Genomic DNA, 13,817 nt, shown 5'->3' with positions numbered 1-13,817 from the left:
GTGTAATCCATTTATTCCAACAAAGTAACTGTAATCCAATTACCACTCACTGAAACAGTAACTGTAACTGAATACAGTTACTCATCATTTGTACTCTGATTACTCCGGTACTTGTAATCTGTTACTCCTCAACACTGCAGACGACTCTAGAACCTGGTCAGTCCACGTTTGTGACGAGGAACATTAGAACACGAGAGAAAACTCTGAAAAGTCCATTTTTACAGAATCCTCCTTTAATGCAGACGGTGGAACATTACAGGCAACAACATCTCCATGGAGACGAGACAAAGGAAAAGTTACACACTGCAGCTTTAAAAGAACAGTTGTGATTGTTTTGGCATTTTCAACAAAAGTGTAAAACCAACATTTGATTTAATTTAAAACAAGAAAATAAAACAAAGACACAGGTTTTCCCCAGGACAAAAACCAGGGACAAAAACCAGGGGCAAAAACCACAAAAACCAGGGGCAAAAACCAGGGGCAGATGTGGGGCAGATGTGGGGCAGTTTTGAGCCTGGATTCGATTAATAAAACAATATGGAACCGACATGTGTCTAAGTGTGATCAGTGTTTCTGTGGGCAGCAGCAGAATAAACCAGAGTGGAGCTGAACATTTGGTATTTTTCTGTAAAAGTGGAGCCTTAAACACACGTCAGTGTTTACGGCTCCGGGGGCACAGATCTGCTCCAGGACACTGAGCTCACGATGAACGAACAGAAACTACTGCAGCTGCTCTGTGCTGATGTTCTGACTCGTGTTTACGCTCAGTGTCCAGAACAACAACAAACAAGGCACTTTTTACACTCGTCTAGATTAAAACACACGTGTCCAGGCCTCAAACTCACGAGTCACAGTTTCTTCTGTCTTTAGAGAAACACCTCGTCCTGTTTCCTGCATAAACATCAGTTTTAGAGGAGCGCCTCCTGCAGGACGAGTCGAGCGTCACATACAGAAGAGTCTGGACACTTTGACTTTTACCACGCCCACTTTTTAATCGACCAATCGATCGGCAGCACCAGTCTTTGGTTCAAGTTCCAGGTCAGTCCCTGGTCAGTCCCTGGTCAGTCCCTGGTCAGTCCCGGGTCAGTCCCGGGTGAGTTCCGGGTGAGTCCCGGGTGAGTCCCGGGTGAGTCCCGGGTCAGTCCCGGGTCAGTCCCGGGTGAGTTCCCGGGTCAGTCCCGGGTCAGTCCCGGGTCAGTCCCCGGTCAGTCCCCGGTGAGTCCCTGGTGAGTTCCGGGTCAGTCCCTGGTCAGTTCCGGGTGAGTCCCTGGTCAGTCCCGGGTCAGTTCCGGGTGAGTCCCTGGTCAGTCCCGGGTGAGTCCCGGGTCAGTCCCTGGTCAGTCCCGGGTCAGTCCCGGGTCAGTCCCGGGTGAGTCCCGGGTCAGTCCCGGTCAGTCCCTGGTCAGTCCCGGGTCAGTCCCGGGTGAGTCCCGGGTCAGTCCCTGGTCAGTCCCGGGTCAGTCCCGGGTGAGTTCCCGGGTCAGTCCCTGGTCAGTCCCGGGTCAGTCCCGGGTGAGTTCCGGGTGAGTCCCGGGTCAGTCCCTGGGTCAGTCCCGGGTCAGTCCCGGGTGAGTTCCGGGTCAGTCCCGGGTGAGTCCCGGGTGAGTCCCGGGTCAGTCCCTGGTCAGTCCCGGGTGAGTCCCGGGTGAGTCCCGGGTCAGTCCCGGGTGAGTTCCGGGTGAGTCCCGGGTGAGTCCCGGGTCAGTCCCGGGTGAGTCCCAGTCCCGGGTCAGTCCCGGGTGAGTCCCGGGTCAGTGAGTCCCGGGTCAGTCCCGGGTCAGTCCCTGGTCAGTCCCGGGTCAGTCCCGGGTCAGTCCCGGGTGAGTTCCGGGTCAGTGAGTCCCTGGTCAGTCCCGGGTCAGTCCCGGGTGTCAGTCCCGGTGAGTCAGTCCCGGGTGAGTTCCGGGAGTCCCTGGTCAGTCCCTGGTCAGTCCCGGGTCAGTCCCGGGTCCGGGTCAGTCCCTGGTCAGTCCCGGGTCAGTCCCGGGTCAGTCCCTGGTCAGTCCCGGGTGAGTCCGGGTGAGTCCCGGGTCAGTCCCGGGTGAGTTCCGGGTCAGTCCCGGGTCAGTCCCGGGTGAGTTCCGGGTGAGTCCCGGGTCAGTCCCGGGTGAGTTCCGGGTCAGTCCCGGGTCAGTCCCGGGTGAGTCCCGGGTCAGTTCTTGCTGGGGCAGAAGGGGCAGGTGTTGCTCTTGCTGGACTTGAGCCACACTTGGATACATTCTTTATGCACCGTGTGGACACAGTTCAGCTCAAACTTGGCCCCGGGGTCGACGGGTTTCTGACACACGAGGCAGGGCTTTCGGGGCGGCGGCGGCGGCGGGCGCGGACGCCTCGACCTTCAGTCGGACCCGGTCGATCACCTCCTCCATGGACAGACCGGCCAGGGTCCCGCGGTCCGTCTTCACCTGCTGCAGCAGCTTGGTGAGCTCCAGGCTCGACTGCGCCGGGAACTGAACCTTCAACTTCTCCAGGATTTTGCTCAACGTCCCGACGGCGGCGGCGGGAGGGGGCGGGGTCACGGCCCTGGCTGTGGCGAGGGGAGGAGTCTGCGCGCGAGGGGGCGGGGTGTGGACAGGAAGTGAGGTCACGGCGAAGCGCGGAGGAGGAGGATGCGACGGCGGCAGGAGGCGTTGCCCCGGAAACTGAGGAGGCGGCGGCTGAACGGGGAAGTGGGCGTGTCTGGGCGGAGTCGGGAGGAGGGGGGCTCTGATTGGCTGAACGGCAGGAGGCGGGAAGGGAGAGACCAAAGGCAGGGCCTGAGGGAGAGAGGCCTGAGGCGGTGGGGCCTGAGGGGGCGGGGCCTGAGAGTGAGGAGGCGGAGCCGGATGGCGAGGAGTCACTTGCATAATACGGTGAAAAAACAAGTCCGCCTGGAAAACAAGAAAAACACTCAGAAAGATAAAGTGAGAAAGTGAGTCCTGGTTTAGTCCTGGTTTAGGTTTAGTTCTGGTTCAGTCGTCTAGTCCCGGTCTAGTCCCGGTCTAGTCCCCGGTCTAGTCTCTCGTTTAGTCCCTGGTCTAGTCTCCGATCTAGTCCCGGTCTAGTCTCTCGTTTAGTCCCTGGTCTAGTCCACGGTCTAGTCCCGGTCTAGTCTCTCGTTTAGTCCCTGGTCTAGTCCCCGGTCTAGTCTCTCGTTTAGTCCCTGGTCTAGTCCCGGTCTAGTCTCTCGTTTAGTCTCCGGTCTAGTCTCTCGTTTAGTCCCGGTCTAGTCTCTCGTTTAGTCCCTGGTCTAGTCTTCTAGTCTCCGGTCTAGTCTAGTCTCTCGTTTAGTCCCCGGTCTAGTCCCCGGTCTAGTCTCTCGTTTAGTCCCCGGTCTAGTCCCCGTCTCACCATGGGCACAGGCGGCAGGTGCGGCAGGGGCACAGGCGGCAGGGTGTCCAGGTGCTGTCCCTGCTGCAGGTGCGTCAGGCGCTCGCTGAAGCGGCTCCGGGTCTCGCTCTGTCTCCTCTTCACCGCCTGCTCCCGAGACTCCCACAGCGCCCCCTCCTGACAGAACCGCTGAGGAAGCTCCGCCCTCAGCCCGCTCAGGAACACGCCCACCTGAACACAGCCAATCAGGTTTAACCACAGGGACACGCCCACCTGAACACAGCCAATCAGGTGTCCACTTGTTCGTTGTTCAGTATTTGTAGTATTTGTAGTAGTAGTACTTGTAGTATTAATAGTACTTGTACCTGTTGGAGTCAGGTGTCCACTCGTTCTTCGTTCAGTATTTGTAGTATCTGTAGTATTGTAGTACTTGTAGTACTTGTAGTATTTGTAGTATTTGTAGTATTTGTAGTACTTGTAGTATTTGTAGTACTTGTAGTATTTGTAGTACTTGTAGTATTTGTAATATTTGTAGTATTTGTAGTATTTGTGTTACTTGTAGTATTTGTAGTATTTGTAGTATTTGTAGTACTTGTAGTATTTGTAGTACTTGTAGTATTTGTAGTATTTGTAGTACTTGTAGTATTTGTAGTACTTGTAGTATTTTGTAGTATTTGTAGTATTTGTAGTATTTGTAGTATTTGTAGTACTTGTAGTATTTGTAGTACTTGTAGTATTTGTAGTACTTGTAGTACTTGTAGTATTTGTAGTACTTGTAGTATTTGTAGTACTTTGTAGTATTTGTAGTACTTGTAGTACTTGTAGTACTTGTAGTATTTGTAGTATTTGTAATATTTGTAGTATTTGTAGTACTTGTAGTATTTGTAGTACTTGTAGTATTTGTAGTATTTGTAGTACTTGTAGTACTTGTAGTATTTGTAGTACTTGTAGTATTTGTAGTACTTGTAGTACTTGTAGTATATTTGTAGTATTTGTAGTACTTGTAGTATTTGTAGTATTTGTAGTATTTGTAGTACTTGTAGTACTTGTAGTACTTGTAGTACTTGTAGTACTTGTAGTATTTGTAGTACTTGTAGTACTTGTAGTATTTGTAGTACTTGTAGTACTTGTAGTATTTGTAGTATTTGTAGTACTTGTAGTACTTGTAGTACTTTGTAGTATTTGTAGTACTTGTAGTATTTGTAGTATTTGTAGTACTTGTAGTACTTGTAGTACTTGTAGTACTTGTAGTATTTGTAGTACTTTGTAGTATTTGTAGTAGTATTTGTAGTATTTGTAGTACTTTGTAGTACTTGTAGTATTTGTAGTATTTGTAGTACTTGTAGTATTTGTAGTATTTGTAGTACTTGTAGTATTTGTAGTATTTGTAGTACTTGTAGTACTTGTAGTACTTGTAGTACTTGTAGTACTTTGTAGTATTTGTAGTACTTGTAGTATTTGTAGTATTTGTAGTACTTGTAGTATTTGTAGTACTTGTAGTACTTGTAGTACTTGTAGTACTTGTAGTATTTGTAGTATTTGTAGTACTTTGTAGTACTTGTAGTACTTGTAGTATTTGTAGTACTTGTAGTATTTGTAGTACTTGTAGTATTTGTAGTACTTGTAGTACTTGTACCTGTTGGAGCCAGGCGTCCACTCGTTCTTCGTTGGCGTCTCTCTCTCGTTCTACGCTCGTTCTCTCGTCTCGTTGGGCGCGGCGCTCGGCGTCTCTCGCCGCCGTCTGAGCGCGCTCAGTTTGGCTCCGGAGCTCCGACACTTCCTGGTCCCAGAGACGTCGCTCCGCCCCCTGCTCCGCCTCCAGCGCCGCCAGACGAGACTCCGCCTCCTCCAGCTCCGCCGCCAGCCTAAACACGAACACGTCAGATGCCCTCCCGCTCATCCACCTTTACTGCCCCACAGTCAGGAAGTGCACGTTAGCATCATGGTCACTGTAAAACTCCCCCTGCTCTGAGAGAAAAGCTCCTGTCTGTGTGCAGGGCCTCACCTGTCTCTGTGGGCGGGGTCTCGCCTGTCTCTGTGGGCAGGGTCTCACCTGTCTGTGGGCAGGGTCTCACCTGTCTCGTTCTTGGCGGGCGCGGTCTCACCTGTCTGTGGGCGGGGTCTCACCTGTCTGTGGCGGGGTCTCGCCTGTCTGTGGGCAGGGTCTCGCCTGTCTGTGGGCAGGGTCTCGCCTGTCTGTGGGCAGGGTCTGTCTGTGTGGGCAGGGTCTCACCTGTCTGTGGGCAGGGTCTCACCTGTCTGTGGGCGGGGTCTCGCCTGTCTGTGGGCAGGGTCTCGCCTGTCTGTGGGCAGGGGTCTCACCTGTCTGTGGGCAGGGTCTCGTCTGTCTGTGGGCAGGGACTCACCTGTCTGTGGGCGGGGTCTCGCCTGTCTGTGGGCGGGGTCTCACCTGTCTCGTTCTTGGCGGGCGCGGTCTCGCTCTGATGTCATTTCCTGGATCTTGGACAGGAAGTTCTTCCTGGTGGTTTTGGAATTGTTGAGCTGCAGCTTCACACGAACAGAATCCAACTTCTCCAGAAGAACCTGAAGAAGAAGAAGAACAAACAGAAACAGTTTTAACACTTTTGTTTGTTCAACTCTGACTCCCTCCTTCCTTTGCTCCCTGGGCTAAGTCCCTCCCCCTTCAGAGCGCCGTCACATCAGGTTTGTCGTGTTGTTGTTCAGTTGTTGTGTCATGTTTTTGTGTTTTTATGGAGAGTTGTAGAGTGGAACATGTGGGCGGAGCCTCGTACAGACTCGTACTGCAGCGAACTGTCTGGAGGGTTTGAATAGAGCCCAGGAGAGATCTCTAGATGACTCAAACATGCATGGAGGACTCTGAAAGGTCTTCAGAACCTCCAGAACCCGACGTCTCTAGAGAGTCTGTCCCTGGTTCTGTCCCTGGTCCTGGTTCTGTCCCTGGTCCTGGTTCTGTACCTGGTTCGTGGTCCTGGTTCTGTTCGTGGTCCTGATCTTGGTTCTGTACCTGGTTCTGTACCTGGTCCTGGTTCTGTTCGTGGTCCTGTACCTGGTCCTGGTTCTGTTTGTGGTTCTGATCCTGGTTCTGTACCTGGTTCTGGTCCTGGTTCTGTACCTGGTTCTGGTTCCCTGGTTCTGTACCTGGTCCCGGTCCTGGTCCTGGTCCTGGTTCTGGTTTCTGGGTCCCTGGTTCCCTGTAGTCCTGGTCCTGGTTCTGTACCTGGTCCTGGTCCTGGTTCTGTACCTGGTCCTGGTCCTGGTTCTGGTCCTGGTTCTGTTTGTGGTCCCGGTCCTAGTCCCGGTCCCGGTCCTGTACCTGGTGCTGTCGGAACCGCCTCGTCCCTCCTCTTCTTCACGTCGTTCTTCTTCTTGCTGAAGTCCAGCTCGTCCTGCTGCTGCTTCAGTTTCTCGGCGTTAAAGTCCTGACTCAGTCTGGACCCGACCTGGATCATGGTCCGGACCTGGTCCTCCCAGTCCGGGTCTGTGTTAGTCCCAGAGTCTGAGACCCGAGACCCAAGACCTGGAAGAGAGAAAAGTCCTGGTTCAGTCCTGGTTTAGTCCTGGTTTAGTCCTGGTTTAGACCTGGTTTAGTCCTGGTTTAGTTCTGGTTTAAACCTGGTTCAGTCCTGGTTTAGTCCTGGTTTAGTCCTGATTTAATTCTGGTTTAGACCTGGTTTAGTCCTGGTTTAGACCTGGTTTAGACCTGGTTTAGTCCTGGTTTAGTCCTGGTTTAGTCTGGTTTAGTCCTGGTTTAGAGTCCTGGTTTAGTCCTGGTTTAGTCCTGGTTTAGTCCTGGTTTAGTCCTGGTTTAGTCTGGTTTAGTCTGGTTTGTTCTAGTCCTGGTTTAGTCCTGGTTTAGACCTGGTTTAGTCCTGGTTTAGTCCTGGTTTAATTCTGGTTTCAGTTCTGGTTCAGTTCTGGTTCAGTCTGGTTTAGACCTGGTTTAGACCTGGTTTAGTCCTGGTTTTAGTCCTGGTTTAGTCTGGTTTAGTCTGGTTTAGTCCTGGTTTAGACTGGTTTAGTTCTGGTTTAGTCCTGGTTTAGACCTGGTTTAGTCCTGGTTTAGACCTGGTTTAGACCTGGTTTAGTAGTCCTGGTTTAGTCCTGGTTTAGGTTCTGGTTTAGTTCTGGTTTAGTTCCTGGTTTTAGTTCTGGTTTAGTCCTGGTTTAGTCCTGGTTTAGTCCTGGTTTTTAGTCCTGGTTTAGTTAGACCTGGTTTAGTTTCCTGGTTTAGTTTTTCTGGTTTAATTCTGGTTTAGTTCTGGTTTAGTTCTGGTTTAGTTTAGTCCTGGTTTAGACCTGGTTTAGTCCTGGTTTAGTCCTGGTTTTAGTCCTGGTTTAGTTTTATTCTGGTTTAGACCTGGTTTGGTTCTGGTTTAGACCTGGTTTAGTCCTGGTTTAGTCCTGGTTTAGTCCTGGTTTAGACCTGGTTTTCCTGGTTTAGTTCCTGGTTTTTGGTTTTCTGGTTTCCTGGTTAGTTTCCTGGTTTAGTCCTGGTTTTCTGGTTTAGTTCTGGTTTTAGTTTTCTGGGTTTAGTTCTGGTTTAGTCCTGGTTTAGACCTGGTTTACCTGGTTTAGTCCTGGTTTAATTCTGGTTTAGTTCTGGTTTAGTTCTGGTTTAGTTCTGGTTTAGTTCTGGTTCAGTTCTGGTTTAGTCCTGACCTGGTTTAGACCTGGTTTACCTGGTTTAGTCCTGGTTTAGTCCTGGTTTAGTCCTGGTTTAGTTCTGGTTTAGTCTGGTTTAGTCCTGGTTTAGTCTGGTTCAGTTCTGGTTTAGTCCTGGTTTAGACCTGGTTTAGTCCTGGTTTAGTCCTGGTTTAGACCTGGTTTAGTTCTGGTTTAGTTCTGGTTTTAGTTCGGTTAGTTCCTGGGTTTAGTCCTGGTTTTAGTTCTGGTTTAGTTCTGGTTTAGTCCTGGTTTAGACCTGGTTTAGTCCTGGTTTATTCTGGTTTATTCTGGTTTAGTTCCTGGTTTAGTTCTGGTTTAGTTCTGGTTTTAGTTTTGGTTTAGTCTGGTTTACCTGGTTTAGTCCTGGTTTAGTTTTCTGGTTTTTTCTGGTTTAGTCCTGGTTTAGACCTGGTTTAGTCCTGGTTTAGTCCTGGTTTAGTTCTGGTTTAGTCCTGGTTTTTTTAGTCCTGGTTTAGTTTAGTCTGGTTTAGTCCTGGTTTTCTGGTTTAGTCCTGGTTTAGTTTAGTCCTGGTTTAGTCCTGGTTTAGTCCTGGTTTAGTCCTGGTTTAGTTCTGGTTTAGTTCTGGTTTACCTGGTTCTGGTTTAGACCTGGTTTAGACCTGGTTTAGTCCTGGTTTAGTTCCTGGTTTAGTTTAGTCCTGGTTTCTTTTTAGTCTGGTTTAGTTTAGACCTGGACCTGGTTTAGTCCTGGTTTAGTCCTGGTTTAGTTTCTGGTTTAGTCCTGGTTTAGTCCTGGTTTAGTTCTGGTTCAGTTCTGGTTTAGTCCTGGTTTAGACCTGGTTTAGTCCTGTTTAGTTTTAGTTCCTGGTTTACCTGGTTTAGACCTGGTTTAGTCCTGGTTTAGTGGTCCTGGTTTAGTCCTGGTTTAGTCCTGGTTTAGTCCTGGTTTAGTTCTGGTTCAGTTCTGGTTTAGTCCTGGAGGTCCGGCCCCGGGGCTGGTCGTTCTTCTCTCCCGGGGACAGAGCTCTAAACTCGGCCGCAGAGTCTCACCTTTCCCCGGAGCCCAGAGCGGCCCCGCCACCGCGTCCATGAGTCCGTCTGAAAACACAGAAAAAAACACGAAAAAACCACGAAACTCCTCCGCGGCTCCGTGAGTTTATTTCAGGTTTCGGGGGAAAATCCGCAGTTTAAATGAAAATAAAAAAATAGTTAAAGTGAAATGTTTACGATAAGCGTGAGGAGCGGACCGGAAACAGGTGCGTGTCTGAAACCTGCCCCTTCCGGTTTGAAACACGCTTCGAAGATCGTCTATGGACAACAACAACTCACTCTTATGTCACAGATAATACTCCCTACAACTGTACAACAACTCACTCTTATGTCACAGATAATACTCCCTACAACTGTAACAACAACTCACCCTTATGGAACAGATAATACTCCCTACAACTGTACAACTCATTCTTCATTCAGGGAGTGTGAGGTCCTTCAGGAGGATGTGAGGTCCTTCAGGAGGATGTGAGGTCTTCAGGAGGATGTGAGGTCTTCAGGAGGATGTGAGCCTGTAGGCATTGCTTCTTCTGGACGTCCTCAACAGATAAATAAAATATTGATAAATATCAATATTGTATAAAAAGAAACAGAAAAAACACACCAAGATTCCTGCAGAGGTGCAAATGCAAGGAGCAGCCAGATCAGGGTGAAAAAATGCATCGCACACTCGGTTGGCCGATGTCCAAATACTATTTTATTAACAAAATAACGTTTCGGCAAAAAAAGTCTTCATCAGATACTTTTCTTGTCTTGGACCACAGCCCAGGTGCCCATATACCCCCTCAATGAACGGGACGTCCCAAAGTGAGGTCACCCAGTGAGTTCAGCCCATTCTACAACAAGAAACAACAGTTTAACTACACATATCGCTGCAACAGTTTTAAGCTCCTCACACTGGTAAAGAAATAACGATCAAAGGAATTATATCCTGTAACACCAAGTCTGTGATTTATATGATCACCTGCCCCTGGGGTAAAGCTTCTGTGGGTAAAACCAGCAGGGCTTTAAAAACACGTCCTGCAGAGCAGAGGAGAACAATCAGATGTAAAAACATGAACTATCCTGTGGCGGCTCATTTTGTTGATTTGAACCATCCTGTCTCTTCCTTAAGATATATTGACACTGAACATGTGAAACTGCCCCCTAGAGGTGGAATCTAGAGATGCTCCTGTCAAAAAGAGACACTTCTGGATTCACCATCTTAAAACTCTTACTCCTCATGGACTGAATGTGGAGTTTGATTTAAGATGTTTTTTGTGATAGACAAACTATTTCTGTATTTTATAAAATGTTTTTTTTATGTAAACTGTTGTTTCTTGTTGTAGAATGGGCTGAACTCACTGGGTGACCTCACTTTGGGACGTCCCGTTCATTGAGTGGGTATATGGGCACCTGGGCTGTGGTCCAAGACAAGAAAAATATCTGATGAAGGCTTTTTTTGCCGAAACGTTATTTTGTTAATAAAATAGTATTTGGACATCGGCCAACCGAGTGTGCGATGCATTTTTTCACCCAAATATCAATATTGTAACAGCACATTAAACGATATATTGATATTTTAATATTTTTGCACACCCCTAGTCTATTTCTTTACATTATTATTATTATTATTATTATTATTATTATTATTATTTATATTTATATATTATATATATATATATATAATATATATATATATATATATATATATATATATATATATATATATATTTTTTTTTTTTCATTGTGTTAGTGAAATTGTTATTATGTTAATATTGGCACGTGAATTATTGAAATAAAAGATTTTTTAAAAATTAAATAATCATAATAATTTAGTTGTTGTTGTTGTTTGTTCCCGGAGCAGAGTGGAGTCTCTCTGTGCTCCGTCCTTCCTCCGCGCTGGTCACGTGACACCGGGGCAGGCGCAGCCCCGTAGCCGCGTCTCCGTCGCTCCTGCTCGGCCACAGACCCTCCGCCGGTCCCGCTCCTCTCCTCCTCCTCCGCACCTCCGCACCTCCGCGCACCGCCCGGGCCATGGCGCAGGACCACAGCGGCTTCCAGGAGCTCGAGGACGGGGACGAGCTGTTCCCGGAGACGCCGGAGGTAAGGCCCGGGGAGGCGCGGGGAGCAAGGCCGGGGACGGAGCCACGGGGCTGGGCGTGATGCTGCCGTCAACACCGGGACAAACGAGCTCGAAACACGGGCACGTCCGCTCTGGCCCCCGCTGTCCCGGTCCAGCCCCGGTCCAGTCCCGGTCCAGTCCCGGTTTATCTTTGGTCTAGTCCTGGTTTAGTCCTGGTTTAGTCCTGGTTTAGTCCTGGTTTAGTCCTGGTTTAGTCCCGGTTTGGCCTCGTTTTTCTTATTTCAGTCCCAATTTAGACAAAAAACATTTAAATAAGCAAATATTCTGAATGGCAGTCGGTTCGAAATAAGATCTAGTGAAACAAAACACGTTTAAAATGATAAATATTTGTTTTGCAGCGCTGTTGTGGCGCGGAGGAGGCACGTACGTGTGCGTCAGGTGACTGTCACAGGTGAAGTGCGGGACGTCACCGCCGAACACGGAACCGCGACACCGAGTTTGGAATAAAAAACGCTAAAAACAAATACAAAAGATGCTAATATGAGCATTTAGGTTAAAAGTTTGGAATAAAAGCGCTAAAAAAAAAAAAAAAAAAAAAAAAAAAAAAAAAAAAAAAAAAAAAAAAAAAAATGCTAATACGAACATTTACGTACGTGTTTGGAAAAAAAGCGCTAAACACAAATATAAAAGATGCTAATATGAACATTTATGTAACGTGTTTAAAAAAAAAAAAAAAAAAAAAAAAGCGCTAAAAGCAACAACAAAAAAAGATTCTAATATGACATTTACCTGACGTGTTTGGGAAAAAGCTTGAAAAACAAATAAAAAAGATTCTAATACGAACATTTATGTAACGTGTTTGGGGAAAAATAGCGTTAAAAACAAATAAAAATAAAAAAGATGCTAATATGAACATTTACATTAAAAGTTTGGAATAAAACGCTAAAAACAAATTTAAAAACCTGCTAATATGAACATGTAGGTAACGTGTTTGGGGAAAAAAAGTGCTAAAAACAAATTTAAAAATGGCTAATATGAACATTTACGTTAAAATTGGAATTTGGAAATTTGGAATAAAAGCACTACAAACAAATAAAAACGATGTGTTAAAAACAGATGTGCAAAAGTGTCACCGTAACAGTAACTGGATAAATTTTCCTGAACAGTTTCATCTTTAGTTTTAACACACTGAGAGTAAAAGCACATGGACATAAACAAACACGATTATTTTGGATTAAAATTTTAAATATTGCTTAAAAAAAGCTTTTATAATGATGTTTGTGGTGTCGAGTGTTGAGTCAATTTGAAATTTATAGAATTATGACTCAGAACGAGAATAAAACTGTGTAATGATTGTTCAAACTAAACCAGGTCTAAACCAGGACTGAACCAGGACTAAACCAGGTTTAAACCAGAACTGAACCAAGTCTAAACCAGGACTGAACCAGGTTTAACCCAGGTCTAAACCAGGTCTAAACTAGGACTGAACTGGGACTAAACCAGGTCTAAACCAGGTCTAAACCAGGACTGAACCAGGACTGAACCAGGACTGAACCAGGGCTAAATCAGGACTAAACCAGGACTAAACCAGAACTAAGCCAGAACTAAACCAGAACTAAACCAGGACTAAAATAAATGGTAGTATTATGACACAGAGCAGTAGTAATTCTGTGTAATGATTGTTGGAGCTAAATAAACGTGGTCAGGTGTGTCAGGTGACGGTCAGGTGACGTCAGGTGACGTCAGGTGACGTCAGGTGACGTCAGGTGACGTCAGGTGACCCAGAGTAAACTGAGGTGACATTGTGTTCAGACGTTCATTATCTTATTCAAATATAGTTTTGAACTTGAGTTTATTCAGATCAGCAGTGCAAATAAACAATGAACATGTAGGACGATTATTATTATTATTACACCAGTTCTTCAGGTTCGTTCTGTCGTCAGTCCAACGTTCCAATAAAAAGTCAATTTTCAGCTGGAGTTTGTCCGTCTGCTGTTCGTGTTTTAGTCTCTGTGTTCAGTTTGTTCTTGTTATTTTTCGTGCAGTGATCCAAAGAAAACGGAGAACATACTGTAGATCTTTTACACGTACGTTATCTGTCGTTCTGCGTTTGTAGGGCAGAACGTCCCGACACATCAGGTTCTCGTCAAAAATTTTGAGCTCAAATGTCCCTTTACTTTGTTCCTGTATCTGCTTTTGTATCTGGAGCCAAAAACCAGGTCAAAGTCAGAGAGAGTTTATGTTTGGTTTGTGATTTATTTTATAAATATATTTTATTTGAGAACATTAGAACATTAAAACGTGGTTAAAGTTCTCAGGTCAGTTTTTCGTGATCTCTGTTTTCTGAGCAGAATTCTGCGTCGCTTCATTTGTTCCGTTGGTGAAGGACGAGTGAAAGACGATCCGCTGCTATAGGACGCTGTCACTGCAGAGGATCACGCTCTAGAACCCTATAGAACGCTGTATAGAACTCTTTTCAACTGTGTATAATCCCGTAGAACACTGTAGAACTGTATGTAACTCTGTAGAATCCTGTAGAATCCTGTATAATCCTGTAGAACCCTGTAGAACTCTGCAGAGCTCTGTAGAACCTTGTATAGGACTCTGTAGAACCCTGTAGAACCCTGTAGAACCCTGTAGAACCCTGTAGAACCCTGTAGAACCCTGTAGAACCCTGTAGAACCCTGTAGAACCCTGTAGAACCCTGTAGAACCCTGTGGGAAGTTCAGAGTTTTAAATGAAGTCTCCAAACTCTTGCTCCTCACATGTTTCTTTTTCTCGTTCT

The 13,817-nt window shown here is 46.7% G+C and overlaps 2 protein-coding genes across 2 annotated transcripts in view; one reads left to right on the top strand and one right to left on the bottom strand.

The window, feature by feature from the left end:
* Positions 1-1,990: 1,990 nt before the first annotated feature.
* Positions 1,991-9,347, bottom strand: rnf214 (ring finger protein 214). Its single transcript, XM_055161854.1, is given in 8 exon segments — positions 1,991-2,315; positions 2,317-2,870; positions 3,331-3,540; positions 4,946-5,174; positions 5,720-5,853; positions 6,605-6,616; positions 6,618-6,808; positions 8,968-9,347. Coding segments are annotated over 8 exon segments (1,533 nt in total). The 5' UTR covers positions 9,008-9,347; the 3' UTR covers positions 1,991-2,152.
* A 1,491-nt stretch (positions 9,348-10,838) lies between these two features.
* Positions 10,839-13,817, top strand: part of snx2 (sorting nexin 2) — a 37,262-nt gene continuing 34,283 nt past the window's right edge. Inside the window, 1 exon segment of the mRNA XM_055161879.1 lies at positions 10,839-11,052. Coding sequence (XP_055017854.1) covers positions 10,984-11,052 — 69 coding nt within the window. The 5' untranslated portion in view covers positions 10,839-10,983.

Source organism: Boleophthalmus pectinirostris, unplaced genomic scaffold, assembly GCF_026225935.1.
Source record: "Boleophthalmus pectinirostris isolate CB_2022bp ecotype Guang Dong unplaced genomic scaffold, ASM2622593v1 HiC_scaffold_4, whole genome shotgun sequence".
In the NCBI taxonomy this organism is placed as follows: domain Eukaryota; kingdom Metazoa; phylum Chordata; class Actinopteri; order Gobiiformes; family Gobiidae; genus Boleophthalmus; species Boleophthalmus pectinirostris.
Note: the sequence above shows the minus strand (reverse complement) of the source record. Positions and strands in the feature narration are given on the sequence as shown.